Here is a 24,210-nt window from a genome sequence, read left to right on the forward strand (position 1 = left end):
CATCGAACTTGTCCTTATTTGCATTAATATTTCCTTTATTTACATTGCTTTGAATTTGACATATATTGGCTGGCATATGTGGACTTACAAATATGACCCTACATTTTGACAATTAAAACATTTATTTATTTATTCATTCATAAGCTTAAATTTATCTTTACAGTTCTCACCAATGCGATACAATATTTATGAGACTAATAATACAACAAATAGTTAATGTTTGTTTATATAAAATTATTAGTTCCATAAAGACCGCCCCCATAATTATTTTTCTTTAAAATTTTGTATATCGAAATTTCAACAAAAGAGAAACCGCCAGACTCGAGTCATGGGAGAGACGGACGCCATAGTGCCCGATTTCGTTGCCCTGTGAGAGGAACCACCCTGTGGGAGGCCCACTTGGAAGTGCCTAAACAGCTTGCGCACTCAAGTGGGCCGGTGCAAAGACAATCTGACTAGATGGGGTATGCTTGACCAGTCTCAGAGCATGTGCTATTGTGGCTTCTCCACACAATCGATGGCTCATCTCCTCGCATGTCCCGAGTGTCCAAACACTTGTACTCGGGCTGACTTAATGGTAGCTTCCGATATAGCCATCGAAGCAATAGAGCGTTGATTTGCCATCGACACGCAAAGAAGAAGAACAAAAGAGAGTGAAGTAACCCACTGACCCACTGGACAGTTTAGTTATTATAACTAGGTAAAAGTTTTAATTAAGATCTGAACTTTGGCGAGGCATTGACCGCGCGACTCAGACTCGAGTGACAAGCTTTCAATCAATGTCGTCTTGATCGAATGGGACAGTCTTTACTGCTCGTAGGTCACGGAGCGCTCATAGCTAACATTAAAAATATCATCATAGAACATAGTACAATACAGAGGTATAATAAGTATTTTTTCGAAGATATCAACATAACTGGTGAATACGACACCATTCCGCTACTAAAATAAATGGTCACCAAAGACAAATAGTATCTAATTCGGTATTTCATTTCATTCATTTTAGAACAAAATGGACGGTGGCCCGTTTCCACCCCTATCCTCATCGTCCATAGGTCTGACCGCCTTCAACACCACTCTTACCTTCTCCTTAATTAGGTCCATATAAGCTTAATACAAGCTCTTTTTCGTTTTCATTATCCTGTTTTATTTTTCCTTCTTTTAGGTTTTTATCAAGTCGTCGTATTGTGCAAAGTGACCACGTCTTATATCTATATCTACTCGTACTACCAGGTCCTCCGACAATCAACAAAACTAGCACAAATGATAAAAGGATCGATTATGATAATTATAACATACCGATGATTAGCATCATTTTTACTAGCTTTTGTCCAAGGCTTTGCCCGCGTTTATTTCAATCAAATTCCATTCCTGCTTGATGCGCATACAAACAGAGTACAAACATACAGACAAAAATATTAAAAAAATGTTTTGGCTTCTATTAGTTCCTGCAGTTAGTAAAGAGCATAATTGTTTTTCTTTAATATCTCCATATATTAGATGTATCAATACGTACAATTTGATGAGCGCTGGCACGCGCGTATGTTTTGGTTCGGCGCAAGAACGTGACTGGTGCAACAGTTGCATTATCTGCGCTTCATTACGTTACTGCTCGATCAAGGAATCCATCAAAACAACGTGCTCTGCGTTAAATCTCATTACAAAGACGTTAATTGAACTATCAATATAAATATAATGTGAGATACATATTTTAATGTCGGAATTAATTGTCAGATCATAATCTTGTTATTCAAATACAAGTTAAACTAATTATAGATTTATGAAATATAAATAATCGCATATCATAACTTAAAGCGAAACTAAAGAACCGAACTTAAAAAGAGAGACAGATATAGATATCCTGTCAACCAATTATTTGGCATATCAGACGTTTTGTCGATTTTAAATACATTCTTTATTTAGTATTAAGATTAGGTACTACTTTTCGGAACATCTGCAAAAATGTACCATGCATGTTTGTTTGGCAGGTTATTTCATATATAATGCTATAAAAGAAAAAAAAATCTAGGGCGTTATTCTGCGGCAAAGGGCTCTTAAGGCTGGCACACTAACATATATTGTTTTACTCCAATAAAACATATTATACGTTATACTTGAACATTTATATGGTATGGTAAAACATTACCAAATATAACAATTAAATACCTGGTTCGCGGTAACAGCGGCCGGCAACCCGCTCCCGCTCACGCGCGTGCCACGAGCGGCGGCGGGCGCGGGCGCGGAGGCGATGCTCTCCTCCATTCTCCGCCGCTCCGAGCTCTCCTCCTCGGAGTCAGAGGGGAAGGACCCGGCGTTGGGGTCACTCAGCCGCAGCTTTAGATAATCCCGCCGCATGGTGCCCGCGCGCTATCTAGCCCCAGCTTTACATAACGTTTTGAAATCACTGTAACGCACTATTTTGGGCCTTATTTATATTATCACTTGTCTGATATTGGAATGTTTATACGTTGCAGCCGTTTCTTGCTAAATCGATTCGAATGCCTATTTACTGTAATTATATATTTCATTTATTTATTTCCCAACGCCTTAAGAATAATACAATACTTTACCAAACTGCTTTGCAGTTTGTCGGCAAAATGTAATCAGTCTTAAATTGTTAACACTAATTATTTATGATAGCCTAATTATATGCCTGAACTACTGGACCGATTTTGATGATATTCGGTATCGATACAACTATAAAAACACTAAAGGCCCTAGCCGTTTCTTTGTGCACGCTCTGGTCGTGCCTTCGTCGTCGTGGTCGTCCTGGTCTTAATGCATTGTGATCCAAACCAACCGAGTGTACAAAAGTTCAGCTCACTGTGCTGGGGCATCGGCCTTATAGTTGCATCAAAATACTCCTCCCTACTTCATTATCAAATAGCATATTCAAGTGATACATTTTCGTTTCGATTTAAAACATTAATGTTAGAAATTACCAATATTGATTTCGTAGAAAATGGAATAAATTCCATTAGATTATGTTTATAGATCGAAATCAAAGAAGATTTGACTGAGTTGTCAATATCGATCATCAAAATTTAGTAGATATACTAAATATTGAGACTCACACTGACAATGTTCACTAATAACTGTTTCATGGAAAGAACTAGGACACGTGCCAATAGATCTCAACCATGTTCATAAATCACTCGGTTCATCGGCGAAAATCGTAAGAATCCGTCCCGGTCCGCCGGCAGCCCTCCGCAGTCCGCAACCGTATCCCTTCAGACACCCGAGCCTATTGTCCGGTGGCCGGCGGCCGGACCGGCGCGACCGGCTTTACTGCGTCGCAAGTCTGGGGTACTCTTCACGTTTACTGGGTTTTTATTCGACGTCGAAACATCTTTTAGAATCAAGACTATATATTTTTGTCAATGTCAAGTTTAAAACACAAACCGAATAAAATGTAATCATACATAACTTTTGTTTAGAGCAGAGAGAAAAGGAAGAAAAAGAGTTACTAACTTTTAAAAGAAACTAAAACGCAAAGTTTAAATTGAATCATATTTTAGAGCTGTATGTGTAGATAGTCCTAACTCATTTAAGAACAATTATATTAACATTAGAACTTGGCGATCTATCTAAAGATGTAAACTAAGGTATTCGAGTTCATCGACAGTGAGGCAATACACGTCAAATATATCATCAACTTGAACATGAAAAGTCTACTTGTACCTCAGCTTTTGGCCATCTGACATTTCAGTGTAGCGTGTACGTCCATAACAGTTAACTTCACGACCAAACCCAATTATTCGATAATTTCGACGTAATCGCAGTTAATGTGTCAAAGTGTTTATCGATTTATGAAATAAATTTTCATTAAATTTATCGGTCGAGAGTCATGCAATAAATTTCTCTTAAATTGGCGTAAATCAAAATGTCATACTCATTATGCAATTTATCGAGAGCCAGCTTCAATATAGCTTTTGGTGAAGCTTTATGTTACAATTTGGGAACTTGCCTATGCCTAAACCACTCCATAACTTAGCGTGGGTTGCACCGTCAACTTTGACGTCAACTTTAACGTGCGCAGTTAAACGCTAAGTACGTATTTTGTCCAAAACGTTAACGGCGCGCCGGCTAAAGTCAACGTCAAATTTGACGACACAACTCACCATAAGTGATTAGTTTCGGAACCACCAACCATGATTATAGCCGGAAATGAGGATTGTAATTACAAACTGTAAAAGTAAAAACGAAGTGACAGCAGATATAATTTAAGTAATTCGTAGGTGTAGAAGTAACGTTTTAGAAATAAATTTATCTCATCCTACACTCAGCAGATACTGGAATGAGTTCGATCACACGCCATCTTCTGACCAATATTTATATATATATTTACCAATAAACTGTTTGGCAAATGGTCTAACATACAATCTTCAAAAAATCCACGGTGAAATGATTTCTATGCACAAGTATGATGCTCACCACGCGGGTAAGTAATAGTAGTCGAAATTTTCCACGTGCAATAACAGTGCAATGCAAAAGAAAGAAAGAGACTTTTTTTGCAATCATGATAGACAGAATGACACGATATTACTTTAGACATTTTTTGCAATAATCCAACCTTGTGAAAAACATTATAATTGCAGTATCAAACCCAACAAATTCCGATGGCAACATTAAACCGTTACAAAGGAGAGTGCATAGTGTGAGCTATAAACGCGCAAGGACGGGAGCGATCGTAAACGAAGCGATACTATTCGGTGAGATCATGCGGAGACACGCCACCTGCCCAGCACACTACGTCTCATTTACACGGGAAATCGGATTTACACCAAACAACAAAACGACTGATTATGGAATTTTATTGTATGTCATTAATTAGTTTTGTCAAGATTTCATAATTTTAGAATGTCATAGAATAGTTCAGCAGCCGTTTCACACGTTCTTTAAAAGTGTAGCAACTGTCCTTGGCGCTCCGGGTAACGGCTGAACATTAAACCCTTGTTTGTTTGATATGGGTTAACGAGTAACCATTCATCACTAATTTTAGATACTGTACGAATCTATTCTTCAAAATTGGAAAATTCTAAATAAGCAAATCGAAATATTTTTTCTATACCAGAAACACATTAGTATGTTCCTAGAAACTAAATCTAAGTGCCCCAAATATGTGGAACCGCGATCGCGCTCCGATGTGATTGATGAAAATTATTGCTTATCGCTGTCAGCCGGAATTGATGCGTTCTATATATACGGTAACTGTGTTGCTGGAATCTAACAAGGATGTTGCAAAATTCTGAGAATTGTTAAAATAAAAAAACAATACGACAAAGTATATAAAGTACATACAGTCTTTTAGCCAGAGCTTGTAATCTTAGATAACTTATTAGTACAAGGTACACACAAAGACGCTATATTAATAACCGCAATACCAGCCTCCAGACAGCACAATTTTCTTAAAATGATGCAGCTTTTAAATTTTCTTTAAGTTTTGAGATCAGCAAGCAGTTTTTTTACCGATACGATAACTTTATTGATGACACACCTACAAACATTGGGCAAGTAACGTATTAGCCGAGTCCAGACAACATCCCCGATGGGGTATCCCAGCAGCCGGGCGCGGCGTGTTAGCCGATCGACCAGATTTACGATGACTCCCGCGCCGCTCCCTGGTACTCCCGATAGCCGGAGATTTATGGCACAGGCGCCAGATCACTGCGAATCAATTATATCCTTTGCCATAACTCGCTTCAGTACGATAACTAGTGTTGTGGCTAACTTGCTCATTATTCTGATTTATTTGCACTAAAATATATTATTTTAGATTAATTATATGAAGACCAGTGAGGTCAGTGTGTCAAATCGAAACATTCTTCGACTGAATAATTTTCAGATTCAGTTATGTTGCATAGTATGAACAAATTATTTATAAACTACAATATTGTACTAGATTATATTTTGTTTTATTACGAAAATAGAGACTAATAATTTAATTCCGAATTTGCAAATTGTATTGGTATAGTAATTTCGAGTATGGTTTGCTTTAAGGAACAACCATTAGACGCCTAAGCCCTCTGAGTTTTAAGGTTTCAGTTCGTCTGTGTCGCCCGCATAATAAAGCAATTATAATCGAAAATGTTCATCTGTAATGCTCATACTCTCGTCAGGACGTTAACTGTAATTTAATAACTTCGAAAGATTCACTGTAACAAATACAATAAGTAGTACATTATTGTCGGGAATGATCGATCGCTCAGCTTGCAGCTTGCCCGTGGGAGTAACGAATGTCAAAGGTGACGAGCCCTGGGCTCAGCTGCGGTCAGCGCGAGCGAGCTGGGCTCCCGGACGAGGGAGGACGAGAGAGTTTACGTAGGTAATTCGAATCATGCTCAAATTTTGCAAAATTTTAAAGCATGGAACAAATTCTTTTTTCTTTTTAATTTGTTAGTTGCCAGCAAGAAATCATTATTTTATGTTTTTAATAAATGTTTGTATGATTTTTGTAGTAATTTTAAATAACTTGATAATGCGAGGAATAGTCATTACAGCTATATTAAGCAATGTATTACTTTCAATTGTAGTATTTTTAGTTATCGTAGTACGGCGTGTCTGCTCCAACAGGTGTATTGAATTTAATGATGTTTCTTTCTGTAAGAAAAACTATAAAAATCCTTATCGAGTGTGCTAACTGATTTTATTCAAGCCAAGTCAAGACAAAAGTTTTACGACTATTACTTTTAGATCTATTGCCATCTAGACATAATTGTACACTAAATCTTTGTTATAATGATTATGGATGTTTAACTGTTTAGTTGTAAAAAATTAAAAACTGAGATTATTCGTGATGTATCTCACGTAATTTGATATTTTAATGAGAGACAATGAGGAAATTTATGAATCACCATGGTTGTACAATTATATATTTTCATTAGTTATTATTATCACTTTTTACTAAAGTAAAAAAATCATGTTATATTTTAATCATTATATTAGTTCAATACAGGAGCGTGATACGTCATACAAACTCTCTATTATAAAACACTGCTCATAACAAAAGCATAAAACGCAATCAAAACCGATAAATCAGCCGATACAGCGATGTGTCGATTTTCCAATTACGGGTTTTTTTCCCGAAAGCGCCTGAAAGGGCTGCATCGTACCGCGCACACACTGTCACACTACTGCAATAGCCGCCAACTATGTCACTACCATCACTATGTTAAAGAGGAGTCGTGGAGTGAGGAATGTGATAGACAAAAAGGGCTGAAAATCCAAGGGTTTGACGGTACGCGCGTCGTAACAAGCGTCGCGACGCCCACCGCTGACAGTGGCGCCGCGGGCGGCACTGACGGAAAGCCACCCGTTCTACACAGGAGTGTTCCACACACACGCACCAAAATACGCATGCGTTCTACCCCTCCTTATTCCTAGTCAATAAAGTATAATTTATAGCGTCGGTGTGTTTCCCAGCCGCGTACGAAAACATCAGGACGTCCCTTTTATTCGGCGCGCCTGTTCCGGTGTAATCGTTACGGTAAGCGACATAATCATTACATTCGCGACGTCACTGATGAGTTTTTTCCGACATTATCGTCATTATTGATGAGCTCAGCTTTCGCCAAACTTGATCTGGACTGGACTTATTCGAGACACCATTTCAAGCATATCACCCAAAATATCTAGTTCTGGTAATGTAAATACACTATGGCCTACATCTATTCTAATGTAAAGTTCCGGAAAGTGACTCGGATAGATATGCTACGTAGAAGAGCGAATAGATAAATATCTCATTCTAAATTTTATCATGAGAAAGTTTAAGCTAGGAGAAATTATAAGAACTGATAACATTTGATAAGTTGTAATGAGATTGCCTGCTCATGCGGATGTTGATCTGCGAGAGGAAACCCAAAGCTGTGGTATCACATGCTGTGGAATATAATGTTAAGTAAAGTAAGTAATCATTTCTTATAAAAAAATATAGAGTACCGATTCAATATCAAGAACAGGTGGTCAAAAATACATCTTACAATTTAAGTTTAATAAATTATATTAGGCATCATAAAAGTAAATTAACTTCATTGAGATCAAGGTATAAATCTCAATGAAGCAACTTACATCAAACAACTTACTTCTGTTAAATTTAATTATTACCAATACTTCATAAATACACATAATAAAAGAGTTAAAAATTATGTCTGTATATTATGCTAACTGTGCGTATGCGATTACTAGACGCGATTGGTAATCATAAAAGTTGTGTCAGATGCCTTTAGGCGATTTGAATAAAGTCAGACACCAGCATTAGCGATAAACATACTATAAAACAAAGAAAGACTGCACGTAACACTTTATATGAAAGTGACGCCTAAGTAAAATCCATCATCCTGATGAGCTCACTCCCGCTGCGGACCCCAGCCAGAACAAAACGTTATAAATGAGGAAGTTCGTCTATCTTTGTGAAAAGGTTGACAGAACATGTCAGCCTATTAGGAAAAACACTTGACTGCTCTCCATGAAATGTAGTGTGGTTATAGTTCTATTTCACTTTTTACTGCGAACGGAGCCGCGGGAAACAGCTAGATATAAATAATTATGGTCTGCAGAAATTAATCAAATTCTGGCCTAGCATATTAAAACGAATATATACTTCCAAACGAGTTCTTCTGGGTGATGTAGTAGTTACAAAAAACTTCTAATAAATACAAGTTGTTTATTTTAATTAGCTAACATGTCCCACTGCTGGGCAAATCCTCCCCACTATCTTTCCGACGGCATAAGACATTCGACAGACATACAAGTACAACAACAAAATAAATAAATCTTCAGAGATCGGACTTGAGTGTTCATATTGCGAAGATATTGTTATGCTGAGCCGTGTACCTGTATTTTAAAGTTGGATAATTAGACGGATGACTGATTATATTAGAACATGCTAGTATCAACGAGGATAAATTAAACCACAAATAGATAGTTTACCAAGATGAATAAGAACAGAAACGGAATCTCTGTGATCATTTCGAGCTCTACCATCAAATTAGTATCCAGGTAGAATCTGGTCTGGATTCATAATTTTAATTTGTCTCCTCGATAATATAACGACAACGATTGTACTTCTCACAAACTTGACTTGTTGTCAGCTTGGAACAAAGGCACAATAGGGTCCCCAAACCCGCAAAAGTTTTCCTTTAACGGCTGAAGCAGGATTTGGGCGCGAAGCTCCCTTCGCGGCGCTATAAATACGCGGCCTACTTCCACCTGTCGCACATTGTGATGTATCGGCATACCGCAAATATACCGGAAGGGTACGAAGAAAGCAACGTCAATTTTATACCTCTTTAGGCAGGTAAAGATAATTATATTACATAGTTGACATAGCCTCATATGCTGGCGATTTGAATTCAGACACTAAGTCATGCCCTGGAAAAGATTCACTTCATATCCTCTCCTAAATGTCGTACGAGACAACTTTGGGATAGGTATGCATGATCATGATTTATCAGTGCTCTCGAAAAAAGCTTCCCTCGAAATATCTAAGAACAATATCAGATAATCGATAATAGGTATATAAGTCATACAAGTCTCTCGTGTAGAATTTTTTCATACTCTAGTGCTGACATCGAAATGCATCACGACCAGTTTAAATGGAAGTCTCCATTGCGCGCATTATGCAATTGAATGTATGACTATGTCCATTGATGAATGGTTATTTCTATTTTATCTTAATTGTACTTCATTTATGAACAGTTTTACATTCAAATATATTTTAAGTAATAATCAGCGCTTCTGTTAGGGTGAAAATTGTTTTGTAAATAAAAATTACAAAAACTTATTGAACTTTGACGTCAAAATTCTCACGAGTATGTCTCAAGCGTCAGGACGATGCTCCTAATCAAGTTTATTAGGTAATTTAATTGATTTTATTTTCACTAAGAAATAGTAAATATACTATGTTTATAAACAATAAGTACATAGTGTTTATGCACGCTAGTGTCCAGGTCACGTCAGTTTCCTGCGTGGTGTGACGTCATGGCTATTCCGGGCGTATCGCGCTCGCTATTTATACCGCACGACCCGTCCCAAGCCTGTGTCGCCGAACGAGCTGATCCCACCGACACTGAACAGGGAAACTAGTAGGTGCTCCAGTGAATTCGGAGAGAAACTTTACCCAAAATTCCTAAATCATCGCCTAGTAGTTCATGGCCGATGTTGAAACCAACATGCACTTTTCCACAAGCAGTTCTCACAGAGGTAAGCATCATGACGTGTTAATTAAGTATTTGATAGTTTAAGTATTTGATATTTAAACAGTACAAACTATGTCATTTTAAAGAAGATTCATAAAGTGATATTTTTAATGAAACTATTTATATGTTAACCAAGATTGGCTCACCAACAACCACAAATATTACTGCTCTTTGTTTCTTGTCTCAATATACTCAGTTCAATCGCTGCAGCGCACGGTTAAATGTCTGTAAGTCCCAGTTATAGTTAACCCGCGTTCGTGACCCAAAAACTGGCCGCCGTAATCGCGGTGTTGTGTTATGATGCAGCTCACCACAAACAAACTGAGCCACGTTTTGCGTAACTTCAAGTACATCAAGACAACGATATCTTTTAATTTTCTTGAGATTTTGTTCTTAGCAATCAAAACCTGACAAACGTTTTAAATTTCAACCAATCACCAAACATCGACTTGGTAATTTCGATTGCTTGTAAGCAAACATTATAAATACTAAAGTATCCCTAACTGACCTTACTTTGGAATAAACGTCTATTTGGTAAATTATATTACTACGCAGTACAAAACAAAGTCGCTTCCCTCTGTATGGCCCATGTGTGCTGATATCCTTCCTAAGATCCTAATCCTAAAACTACGTAACGAATTTTGATGCGTATAGATAGTATGCTTCCTGAGGAAGGTACATTGTTTTTATGGTTTTACCCGAGTTGGTTTAAAGTTTCTTTACTAGGAATAAAATTAAATTAGATATGACGGATCAGGAAGGATCGGCGTCTTTTTAAAAAGATGCCGACTAACATCTTCATAACCACTCATATTCGAAGATTAGAAACAAGATAGATTAGACGATGAAGAAACAGAATAGAATGTAGATGAGATGTACGGTATAGCATCAGGATAGTATGTAGAAACAGGATAGTAAATGGAAACACGTTAATCTTCAATAAATTCTTCGTTTATTCCAAATCGGGCAGAGTAACGACGTCTTGGAGAGGTCCGTGCGCTCCGGCGGATCAAGCGAGAATGAGCTCGGCCTGTCGATGCGCTCGTATTTATACCTCGTCAAGGCGTATAAACAATAACCACAAAAAATCTGTATGAATTAATTGAAGTTTCAGTAGTTTCTAGCTTGTGAGAAATAACTATAAATTTAAAGATTGACGAGAAAAAGTGCCTGTGAAGGTCTAATTTCTGAATAAATGATTTGAATTTGAATTTGAACCATTGATAATTCTAAACATCTTTAAAACGTGTCTAGTTAAATAATTCAAATATTTCAAAGTAATCAACTTAGTTAAATAATAACTTGACGTTTTTCAACCGCCGCGCAGTTGTAGAATATGGTCGCGCCGATAGATACAACGTACGATAAATCTGGTGGTACAGCATGAACTTTCACTGCTATGCAGTGCAATTTTATATTCTGTTGACCATACTTCCTTCAGATTGTAACAACACCATGTTAAAAATAAAATCACGAGGTAGATGTTTTGGGCTGAAGCTGTCTCAGTGAGAGATTATGCATAATAACAGGATAAAAGAAAATCAGGTTGACGTGTAAACGTTCCCACGACGGCTGCGGTGAGCTGACAACTGCTGATAACGCGGGGACGGCAGCTTTAATTAATGCTCATATACAAGCTTCATTTGTGGCTCTCACTTTTGAGCAGATTTTGGCGAAGTCGTATTAGATGAAGCATTATGGGTGTGTTGACGTTGATAATCATTTAAACGATACAATACTTGTTTTTGATGCAGCTCACCACAAACAAACTGAGCCACGTTTTGCGTAACTTCAAGTACATCAAGACAACGATATCTTTTAATTTTCTAGAGATTTTGTTCTTAGCAATCAAAACCTGACAAACGTTTTAAATTTCAACCAATCACCAAACATCGACTTGGTAATTTCGATTGCTTGTAAGCAAACATTATAAATACTAAAGTATCCCTAACTGACCTTACTTTGGAATAAACGTCTATTTGGTAAATTATATTACTACGCAGTACAAAACAAAGTCGCTTCCCTCTGTATGGCCCATGTATGCTGATATCCTTCCTAAGATCCTAATCCTAAAACTACGTAACGAATTTTGATGCGTATAGATAGTATGCTTCCTGAGGAAGGTACATTGTTTTTATGGTTTTACCCGAGTTGGTTTAAAGTTTCTTTACTAGGAATAAAATTAAATTAGATATGACGGATCAGGAAGGATCGGCGTCTTTTTAAAAAGATGCCGACTAACATCTTCATAACCACTCATATTCGAAGATTAGAAACAAGATAGATTAGACGATGAAGAAACAGAATAGAATGTAGATGAGATGTACGGTATAGCATCAGGATAGTATGTAGAAACAGGATAGTAAATGGAAACACGTTAATCTTCAATAAATTCTTCGTTTATTCCAAATCGGGCAGAGTAACGACGTCTTGGAGAGGTCCGTGCGCTCCGGCGGATCAAGCGAGAATGAGCTCGGCCTGTCGGTGCGCTCGTATTTATACCTCGTCAAGGCGTATAAACAATAACCACAAAAAATGTGTATGAATTAATTGAACCATTGATAATTCTAAACATCTTTAAAACGTGTTTAGTTAAATAATTCAAATATTTCAAAGTAATCAACTTAGTTAAATAATAACTTGACGTTTTTCAACCGCCGCGCAGTTGTAGAATATGGTCGCGCCGATAGATAGATACAACGTACGATAAATCTGGGGTACAGCATGAACTTTCCCTGCTATGCAGTCCAATTTTATATTCTGTTGACCATACTTCCTTCAGATTGTAACAACACCATGTTAAAAATAAAATCACGAGGTAGATGTTTTGGGCTGAAGCTGTCTCAGTGAGAGATTATGCATAATAACAGGATAAAAGAAAATCAGGTTGACGTGTAAACGTTCCCACGACGGCTGCGGTGAGCTGACAACTGCTGATAACGCGGGGACGGCAGCTTTAATTAATGCTCATATACAAGCTTCATTTGTGGCTCTCACTTTTGAGCAGATTTTGGCGAAGTCGTATTAGATGAAGCATTATGGGTGTGTTGACGTTGATAATCATTTAAACGATACAATACTTGTTTTATTATACAGAACATTGAACTACCATTTCCGTTTAATTTCTTATTACGACTACCGCTTAGGTAAATATAATATTATTTTTTATAAGTATGTTCAGTAGACTTTTAGTAAAATGTTGAACATTTTTGATATTCTAAAAATCGCCAAAAATCCACTAAACAATAATATATCACGAAAAGTGAAGTGACTCATATTGCAGACGACTAAAAATAATGTGGTGTATCTCATTCATAATACGTGGGCCGTAGGTATAGATTGCGTAATTACGGCTCAGAATTCCTTGGCAATGGCATTCGGTTTACTTCTGAAATAGATAGTGCACGCTCAGCGCCCGCAGCAACTCCGTCATTCGGAGATCAGCCATCGCTCATTTTACAGGCACATTTTGGAACAAGAAGTTTCAAAAATAATGTTTTTGTAGACTTTATCAAGATATTATCATCTGGTTAGAGATGTGTCAACAAAGAGCAATCTCGCGGAGATTGAATGTTATTCAGGATTTAGTTGGTATTTATGTAAACCATGCGTATGAATTGCACGGTGCATACGAACTCATAAAGGTCCGCCGTAAAAATCTACTAAAAATCTAATCCAATCAGTTGAGAAGTGCTAAACGGTAAAGCAGAACTATTTTCCTCTGATCAACTCCATGATATAGGTACTGTATGTCAAATTATTATGAATTTGAATAATAGGTGTTAGAATTCATGAGAAACTCAAGAATTTGTTTGTTCACGTATATGGGCTGGGCATATAATGAAAATAATAATAATAAAAATGCATTTAATTATAGCAAAATCTAAAATCACGAGATTGAAGAGTCAATTTAACATGCGTTTTTGGAATACACACACATGCCAAAAAGTCATATCGAATGCTACATTGACAGAATAATATGAAAATTAATAATAGTATTATATTGAAGTACCCGGCGCTGTTTATTTCAGCCTCTTGTTCTATTTTAGCCAGTCCGTATTTTAAAAATACCAATTAAAAGTAAGTAGTTGTAGGGTATGCTTTTACAAGAAAACTTACTTATCTCTAAACAATATCAAAATGGAACAGTTTCATTGTTCATGGTAACAGCAAATGGCGCGAGTACTGAGAAACATAAGTGGGTGAGAACAACAGCGGCCTAGCCAGCTCTGCTGCGAGCTCTCGCCGCGCCTACTGGAGCTTCATTTTTAACATCTGTGACTCTAAATTTTACTTTTGAATAAATTCCCTTTTATCGGATAATAGTTTATCGTATTTGGAACCACCATAGCAATTATATAATAGTGAATTGTTTCCACGAAGTGTTCAATTCGATTTTTCATTTCTTTTTGTCAGAGAGTTTGCCGTGTCCCAATGACCTCCCCCGCCTTTACTACTTTTACAATCTCTTATTTTATCTGTATTATTGAACCTTTTTCAATTTTAAATATTTCTTCGAGCACTTCTACGAGTATTTTCCTGAAATTATATTTGTCTATACAACAATCCAGGGTAAGAAAAAACACTAGAGATTTTTCATAAACAAATAGCAACATGTCTCTATTTGTCAATACCACCAATAAGCTATACAAAGGTGGAATAAAGGTTTTCGCATGCGAAAGACTACATTGTTTAAATCGATCCCCAGAATACTATTATTAGGATAGCAGATTAGCGCGGCACCGTAGGAAGTACTGTCGGCTTAGGAAATCTATTTCTATTTTGAGTTGTGAGTTTAGTTTAAGATACAGCACTAAACTGATCGCCCGATCAGAAGCTTGATTTTGTTTCTCTATCGTATTTATTTTAAAAGCTTTATCTGGAAATTTTCCATCGATTGCGTAGAATTATAATAAAATTCCATTGCATAACCTACAGTACCAATTTCATTGTGAGGCTCAACTCAAACATAAAATATTACTGTGTACACCAAAGTGGAGTATTTGCTTAGTTCATAATATCTTGAGCAAGATTTATTGCCTTTATTATAAGCCTCTTTATTGTTTTCAATAGCAATTATCCAATTTCATAAATTTTGAAGTATAAGTAATATGAAGTAAGTTAATGATTTCATGAAATACATGATCAATATAAGATATGATTTATAGGTAATTTTAGACAATGTAAACATTTTTTTTTTTACTTTGATAACTGTACCAACGTGTTTTTTGCTAACTGTACAATTAATGAATGAGCGAATCACAATTGAGCTGAGGACGACTGGAGAGGGGAATGGGGAAGCATGGACATAGACAGACATACAGATACTTCGAACACAAATGTTATGCTTCATAGAGGCCACATTGTTAAAACACGGAAGTTGTCATTTCAAAAATTAAAACAATGTTTGTTTTTATCTAGACTTCTCAGGCTCAAATTTTTAAAATGAAAATGTATGGAACATATATGTTGCTTAGGTTTACCTCGATGCCTCAATTGCCGCAATTGGTTGTTCCTAGGTGTAGCCTACTTATATTAGGCTACACTTATCTCTATCGACCGGCTTCGGGGCAATTGCCGTTACTTATTATTATATCCATCACTGAATGCTACTGTTGGACAGGTAAAAATGTTCTACTTGTATCCTTCTTCTAGACAAGACGTCTAGACGACACATTTGTTATTATGTACAGTTTAGCGATTTAGACAAGAAAACATCAATAAATACTCATGTATTAACTCTTAATGAATTTGCAATCGCTGAAAGGAAACTATCGGCGACAAAGAGGCGGTGATTGTAGAAATACAACAATGGAAACCTCTAAATATCATTAGCAGTGATTTAATAACAATAACCATAATGGATTCAATTGTTTGCAGATCCGCCTTATCGTCCATCTGCAGTCAATTTGTTAGCTGGGAAATAACGAATACCGGTCCCAAGACTGAACCTTGCGGAACACCTGACATCAACTTCAAGTTAATATAAGGACGGTGGGTGGTCTATCTTCGGGTGATCAGGTTCCACTCACTCCCCCGCAACCAATGGACAGTCGCATACACAAACAACGTAGCTGCGGAAGCGTCGCTAAATGGTTAATGTACTGCGCAAGCGGAGTCCTAAACAGCCGTAGCAAACTTCGTCGTGTGTCGTTTCAGTTTATGTAATTCTCATTCATTAATTTTCATGGCATTGAATGTTCATGGCAATTTTTTAAAAATATATTATACAAATCAGGTAACACGTTTCGGACAACATTTAATAAAACGGTTTTTATTTATAATATGTAGTATACAATAATCGTATCTGAAATCGCAAAATCAATCTCTTTTCTCAAAGAACTAAGCAAAAAACAAAGAATGTATTTCATAAAGAAAACATAAAACAATAACCATATTGTTTTGTATTCTATAAAATTTTATAATTGATCTGAGTCTAAAACTTCTATCACGAACACCCGTATCTCAAAAAGTAAAAACGCCCTTATTTTGGGATTACTTCATATTTTTATTTATTTTTTTTTATTTAATTATATTTGCATACCTATATTCGGTAAAACGTGTAGGTCTAATTCATTTTGACTATTTGTACTCATGTTTTTGGCAAATAAATGTTTTCTTTCTTTCTTTCTTTCTTTCATTTTACATCTGTCAAGGACCTTTTTCCCGGGAACACTTCGAAGTATCGGTCTCTTTCAGCTGACAAAATGTATACATACATGACAAAAAAGTTTTTTTAATTAACTTAACAATGAAGTAGAAAACCAAAGTATTTCTTAAAAGCATTAATACGACAATACTGTATCAGAAAATCGGAGACGAAATAACGCAAGCAGATTTTATCAGGCACTAGAAAGGTCGAGCTAAAGGTCTCGGGCTCGGCAACTGGGTCATGGGACTGTTACTTTACAGCCAAAAACATATAAACGAAAATAAAAAAATAAACGTGAAAAATTTATGTTTACACTCTGCATATTTCCGACTACTTGATGCATTGAAATGGATTTGAGTGAGATGTACGCTCATCGATGCATGAGTGAGTGTTCACGATGATAAACTTTTAACAATATCCACTGTGCAGTTTAATATATCGATAAGCAACTTCATTTCTCATGAACTTATAACGTTCGCAAGGCGACGGTAGACACAATAGAAATTTATGGATCAAAATGTATGATGTTAGCTTGTGACCTGCCGCTTTCTAATGTTTAATATGCTTGCTAATGTTTGACTTTGTTCTTTGGGCTTTGTAGCTAGTATCCATATAAAAAATTATCCATTTCATGTAAGTTTTCTAAAAGGAAAATATCATTATCGAACAATTGTTCAGTTCAGTTCAGTGTTTCGTTTGGTTTCAGTAACAGTATGAGAATATTGTAATAGTACAATTAGCGAACGTGGCAACTGCTGCGAGTACCCCTGGCCGCGCGCCAGCGCAGCTTCCGTGCGCTTTATGTCCGCGAGTCGGTCATCAGTTGGGTTTCTCAATAAGGATAGAATGAGATTTAGGAAGAAAAAGACAGCGCTATTTCCAATCGAGTCATATTAACACTACTAGAGAAACACTACCGGTCAAGAGAACGGAAATGTCTTAACAGAAATTTAATTGAACGATTAGTCATGGAGCAAAAACTTACTATACAACAACGAAATCACGAATCAAAGTTAGTATTGCAATTAGATCATTTTTCAAATTGCCTCTATAACTATGCGATTCCGACGATCAACGAAGTGATCTTTGCGAATTGATGCGACTGTCTATTTGCTTTCTTTCTTTCTCGCGCCAGCATTACTTTCCGGAGATTTCCGTTCCACACCCAAAAGCAATTCACATGAAATAATGACATAGGAACAAATTATTATAAGTTTAACTCAGTTAACATTGCAATTCTAATTTGACAAATTTAATTTAATTAACTTTTTGACTTTTATTTTAAATTTGCATGCTATTAGAATTCATCTCCTGTACCCTGATTTGTGCAAATCACTTTGAATTTAAAAAATTACTTTTAATTTTTTTGAATGATCGTTGTCAGTTTGACCTGGGTCTTGGATGTATATCAACATAATGTTTGAAAATAATTTCCATTCAAAAAGTTAGCAGCACATGCCTTACTCTGTCATTGCAGCTAAACGTAAGGTTTAGATTCCTGTTTTTGTTGTGGTTGCACTTTCCCACTCTACTACGTCACCGACGTAGTGGTGCGACGGTATGGGACATGTAGTGTATGCGAGGGTATGTCTTGGGTGGGGATATTTGGGAGTCGGTATCACTGCTAGCGCTATGGTTTTGTTAGAGATATTCGTCAGTTATATAGTAAAGTAAATTTGTAAAAGTTGTAAACATTTTGTACGTCGTCTGACACGGTCATTATTTTATTGGCGCCCGTGCACCGTGGCGCCACGCTGCTTTTGGTCACCTCAGAAATACTTCACAATCACAATAAACCAAATAACCATATATTTGCTCCAATATCTCTGCACAAAAAGTGATCTCAAACGATAATATACTATTGTATTTCTTCAGACTAACTCAATTTTATGTAAAGGACAGGTCGGAGTGGCACTGAGGTTATAAAAGTTTAGATAATTGATATTTATGTTTAAGTTGTAGGTCGTTGCCCTACGTTGTGGTTATAATACGTGATAATGATAATAAAATCTAGTACCTAAGTAGCCAAAAAATGGATTGATTCAAGATGAATTTGATGTTATTACTAATTACTTACTGCATCGTTAGAAAAATGTAACAGTATATTTTTATATACATACTGTTGCGTTATAGTTACTTGGAACTTCAATGGAAATTTTGACAAAATTAACTTTTAATGACAATGGCCTAAACATAGTTCAGTCCCTTTAATGGCAAGTTTTTAGGCAAGCACTCGACATGACAATAATGTACTATCAGTAGTAATCGACACTTTGTCAACATTCACCCACCAGGGAGTTATCAGCTGATACAAGCTGGCGCTGATAGCGGGAGTTTGCCTGAACACAACACTAACAGCTAACAAGTCTACATTATGATCGAAGGGTGAATGCTCTGAAGACATATTTTTCAGCTTGAAGAAGTATTTTTGGAACTTTTGACTGACCAAGATGATTTAAATTTGCCAAACTCAGAAGTTGCGATAATGGCAAAATATATTTTAGCTTGTATATTCTTTTCCATGCTAATATTATAAAGAGAAAAGATTTTAGCATTTTTGTTTTTTTTTATTTGTAATGAATAAACTGAAAAACTACTTGACAGATTTTGATAAAATTTGGTACAGAGACAGACGAAACTGTCAGGAGTAACATAGGCTACTTTTTTATTATGGTTTTATCCAAGCGAAGCCTAAGCGGCCTCTAGTTATTTATGAAAGTTATTTATTAAACAATAGTTGATGCCCGCGACTTCGTTCGCGTGGCCGAACAATTTTTGATAAGGAATCAAAATTCGATCAGATCATCGATTTTTATACCTCAACAGAAAATGCTCATCAGGCTAAACAATGTATATACTGACTTTTTATATAATATATAATATAATAATACAACGACAAGTAAGAGATTGCAATCAGTGCCAGCGGATTCAATTGACTCTACATAAAGAATCACTTCATCGGTTCTTGACCTAATGAACCACAGACCGTTGGTCGGACATACTCCGACAGAGACCAGTGCACTCTCACAGTCACTCTCACATTACCTAATTAAAACACCTTGAAATGCAAAATCAATTTTATAATCTGAATTAGATATTTAAAAGACGTTTTGTGCAAATAAGTATCTTTAATTACTAAACGATTATTAATCACGCGGTAAAATTGGTCAAACAAAATTAAACTAAAATGTATAACTATCTCATCTAAGTTGGCTTTGTAATTTTACGAGTAATAGTCGACCAACTGTACTCTACTATAAACTCCACTCTTAGAACAACTCCATGGAAAATATCTAGACCTACTTCTTATTACCTATCCATAACTTATCAAAGAAAAATGTTTGTTTATTGTAGTAAACTACGGAACCTACAGTGTGCGTGGCCTGAGACGCACTTGACCGGTTATTTATTTATCACTTGAAACTCGTACAATATATGACACAAGACGGATATTACTTAGAGTATGTTGGTTGGAGTCTGACAGACGTGTAACCCGAGCCGTCGTCGCTCGAGCGCAGTTTCGTTGCTTACTATGTATTGTAATGTATCGGCTGTCGTACAAGTGATTCGTAAGAATCGCAATGTATGTGCAACAATCATTCGGCGGTGGACAAGATAAAGTCTAAAATAAACGCGTGCCCTTAAGATTTTATGTTTTCTGGAACAGCTGCGCTGACTCACGTGACATTGGAGCCGGCTTCAATAAACTGTGACCGTGAATCTCAGAGCAATTAAAAAAACAAAGATTATTCATTTGTTGTGAATCCGAATTGTTTTGAATCATAACAATTTTTTTTAAGGAAATTTTGAGAGGACAAAGAAATATTTACAAACGAAATAATATGAAACATTTTCAAAAAGGGAATAATTTTCCGTTTACTTCCTATAGAAATTCAAAATATAACTAACAAACGAAATACTTGACACTCCAGAAAATCGTCGATGGTTGACAAAAAGTATACACAAGGGTAGTACTTACATTATGTTCTCCCAAGGTCAGCACAACGTTGTCAAAGTGTGAGGCGTTTGAAAGCGCCTCCGAGCTTCCTCGCAGCAACTCCTGCAACAAGTCGGCCCCCACTCCCCCCGGGCCCCGCGTGCCCACCAGCTTCGACGGCGACGACGTCGCGCGCACGTGCGTCGGCCCTCTTGGTCGACCAACGCTCGCGATCGCAGCGCCGGCACTGCTCTTCCGATTTGGCACAGTAGCATCAGATAAACTCCTTCTACCCACTTCCGTTGATTTGATCGAAGGGGCCTCAAGAGTCCTCCCAAAATTGCTCCTACTGAATTGTTGGCGTTTAGCCTCCACATCGGATGCGTCTGATGGACTAAACGGAGAAGGCGATGCCGTTCGGTCCCGCGAACAAGTATCACTGTCCGCCTCGGAAGGAGAGTCCCCTCTGGAAGTTACCCCGTATTTTCGTCGCGTACGGTAGGTCTCGTCATCTCTTTCATCAGAACTTTGCTGAGAAAACCTCGCTCTTCTCGTTTTCAGCTCCTCGGAACGAGGCCACATTAGCGTCGGCACTTCGCAAGGACTCGGTGGTCCATTCGTGCATGAGTCATCAGATTTGTCGCCGAGGAGGGATGACGTTCGCGCTTCGGCAGACAAACGGATTTCTTGAAGAGATACGTCGCTGCTTTCGCGCTTGCAACCGTTGACAGCTGGCGGCTCCTCCTCACCACCGTCGTCGCTGGCTGTCGTGATGTAAATACCCTTACGTCTTCTGGACTTATCTGATGGACGACGTCTCTCTCTCACACCGGCTGCGACCAATACGGGGGTCGGGCTTAGTGGTGCTGGCGCAGACCCTGTGTTCTGCACGGCTGCCAGTAAGTTCGCTACTTGTTCACTAGTAATAGTTTCATCCTCTTTGTCTCTATCTAAAGAACCGTCCGACACATTGTCCCGAGTGGGCTCCTCCTGCGGTAGCTCCTGGGACCATTGTTTTACTATACACTCATAAACAGGCACTGGAATTGAACTCTCTATAGTACTCGCGGATTCCTCACTTTCAAGTGGTAAACTACTACACTCACAATTCAAGTTGGCACACGCGTTATTAGGAGGGTCGGGTAACGGCGGGAACGCGAATGGTTGGGTCGGTTCGAGAGGAGAAGCGCCTTCACTATGTGGCTGCGCACTGTCAGCCTGCGAGCCGTCACTCTCCTCGCGTAGCTCCTGCAGCACGCGGCCCAGCACGGGCAAGCTGCCGCCCGCCTCGGCCGCCGTCTCCTCGCGTACGGACGGGATGCGACGCGGAAGCGGGTGCGTCAGCGAACGCCCTCCGAGCTTGTGGAGCGCGTCGAGTGGCGCGGCGGGCGGCGGCGAGCGAGGTGCCGGGGAAGCGTGAGCCAACAAGCCCTCATCGGAACCTACGGCAGAATCCACAGATGCCAAGGAACCACCTTCCGTAGCATTATCATCATGAGATGATTCGCCATCTCTCCGAATAGGTACTGATCCCGCTCGTCCCGTTTCAGTTTTATTCGGACATTTACCAAAATCAAAAATCGATGTTTGTCTCACTCTATAGTATTTGTCCTGTGCAAAATCTCCTTGTGAAAATGACGCGCTTCTGTACGGAATCGTCTTCTGAGCATACGAGCCGACAATAGACCGAGGCTCCACCCGGACCAGCGTGATGTTATCGGCGTCGAAGTCATCGCAGCGGTCGACGGAGAGGCCGCGCGGTGGGCTGTGGCGATGCCGCGAGCGGGGCGGAGGCACGGGCGGCGGCAGCACCGGCGCGGAGTGCGGTGGGGGCGGCGGTGGCGGAGCTGGGGGCGTCGGCACGGTCGAGCGCGGCATCAGACGCTCGGTGAGGGCCTGCAGCCGCTGGTGGCGCGAGGGCCGGTCGTCGCGGCCGCGGCCCAGCCGGCCCCGCAGCCGGTCCAGCGTGCGGCGCTCGGGCTTGGCGCGCGGCAGACACGCCGCCACCAGCTCCTCGCTGCAGCAGCGGCACGGACACGCCCCGCCCCCCGCGCGCACCGGCACCCCCGCCCGCCGCACAGAGTACCGCACTGCTCCCAGCGTCACGTATCCCGACCTGCGCATACACACATCCGTATCAAACACCACGTCGATAACTCACTTAGGTACAATTTTATAAGAACGTGACGGCGATTTATTTTCCACGCGATCACTATTTACATGGCCGAATGACAGTCAACATTTGAAACTAAAACAACAGACCTCTGTCAGGACTCGCACATATTGTTACGATCCCAAGATTTGCACTATTGACACATTAACGTAAGTTGAAAACTTTTATTATTTAGATAACTACACGGGAACGTTCTGAAATACTTAGAGGAACGAGAACGCGGCGCGCGCGCCGTGCGTCGATGTCCGGCGGCTAATGCGGCGCCAGATTTAGCGCGCGCTCAGTCAGCTTCCCCCGCGAGCATTCCGGGAGGATTCCCTGCGACACACTTGCAAGCTTTGACTAACATATACAAGCGACGGATATCTCTGGAACACCGAGTGTCTCTTATCATAAGATATAACTCCCCAACAAGCCGAGCAGCTATGGAGCTAGCGGCATGCGGCAGGTGGCAGACAGACAGACGGAAGACACTGCTATAAATAGAGATCTGGCAATTTGGCGACACCGCGACCTCGGGCCAATGTTTACACTTCTCATACTTAGTAAAGGAGGAAAGGACGCATTTAAATATTCTGATTTATTCATAACTAGCTTTAACCCTCCGATTCGGCCGTGTGAATTTCCCACAGGAGCAGTTATTTTTCCGAGATGAAAGGTATACTATGTCCTTCTCCATATCTACTTCAGAGTGTACATGTATGCAAAATTTCAACAAGATTGGATGAGTACACCGAGCGTGAAGAGGTGACAAACAACCAAAACTTTCGCATTTATAATATTAATTAGGATATTATATTTTATTGTGCAAGACCTATATCAATCGCAAAATAATTTATCTATGAGCAGTTTTAGATTTATAAATGCAACTGCAGGCATGTGTGATATTTTCACAATATTTTTTTTAAAGAACTTTTCAGTCTTACAAAGGGTACTGAACAATAGCAACTACTTAAGTTTAGAGACTGGATTTTCCACTGAAGAATGTGACATGAAGTTACGGCGTAGGTAAAACCATGGGATGAAATGGTCATTTTTCATACACCACTAGAAATCTTTATTATGTGTAATTGACCGAGCGAGCGAAGCGAACGAGCTCTATAATTCTACTTGGGGCAAAATTATTTTTTTTTATGTTTGTAACGTGATAACTTTCGAACCGTTGGTCCGATTTTGATGAAATTTAAAAGGTATGTAGGGTATGTTATAATAGAATTTTATGTCGTGAAGCCGTTTCTGAAATATTCATAAT

The 24,210-nt window shown here is 38.6% G+C and overlaps 1 protein-coding gene and 1 long non-coding RNA gene across 7 annotated transcripts in view; one reads left to right on the forward strand and one right to left on the reverse strand.

Annotated features, from left to right (window-relative positions):
- Positions 1–24,210, reverse strand: part of LOC128678090 (uncharacterized protein) — a 51,051-nt gene that overhangs the window by 15,954 nt on the left and 10,887 nt on the right. For 4 of the 6 annotated variants that reach the window (XM_053759403.1, XM_053759400.1, XM_053759402.1 and 1 more), the window contains exon 3: positions 20,828–22,901. In XM_053759403.1, coding sequence (XP_053615378.1) covers positions 20,828–22,901 — 2,074 coding nt within the window. Of the gene's footprint in view, positions 1–20,827; positions 22,902–23,047; positions 23,277–24,210 lie in introns of those variants that run through there. The other 2 variants (XM_064436575.1, XM_053759404.2) reach the window with 2 other exon arrangements.
- On the forward strand, positions 7,191–16,647 carry LOC128678092 (uncharacterized). Its single transcript, XR_008405603.1, has 3 exons — positions 7,191–7,486; positions 9,941–10,200; positions 16,077–16,647. It is a non-coding gene; the product is annotated as an uncharacterized LOC128678092 (long non-coding RNA).

Source organism: Plodia interpunctella, chromosome 19, assembly GCF_027563975.2.
Source record: "Plodia interpunctella isolate USDA-ARS_2022_Savannah chromosome 19, ilPloInte3.2, whole genome shotgun sequence".
Lineage (NCBI taxonomy): Eukaryota > Metazoa > Arthropoda > Insecta > Lepidoptera > Pyralidae > Plodia > Plodia interpunctella.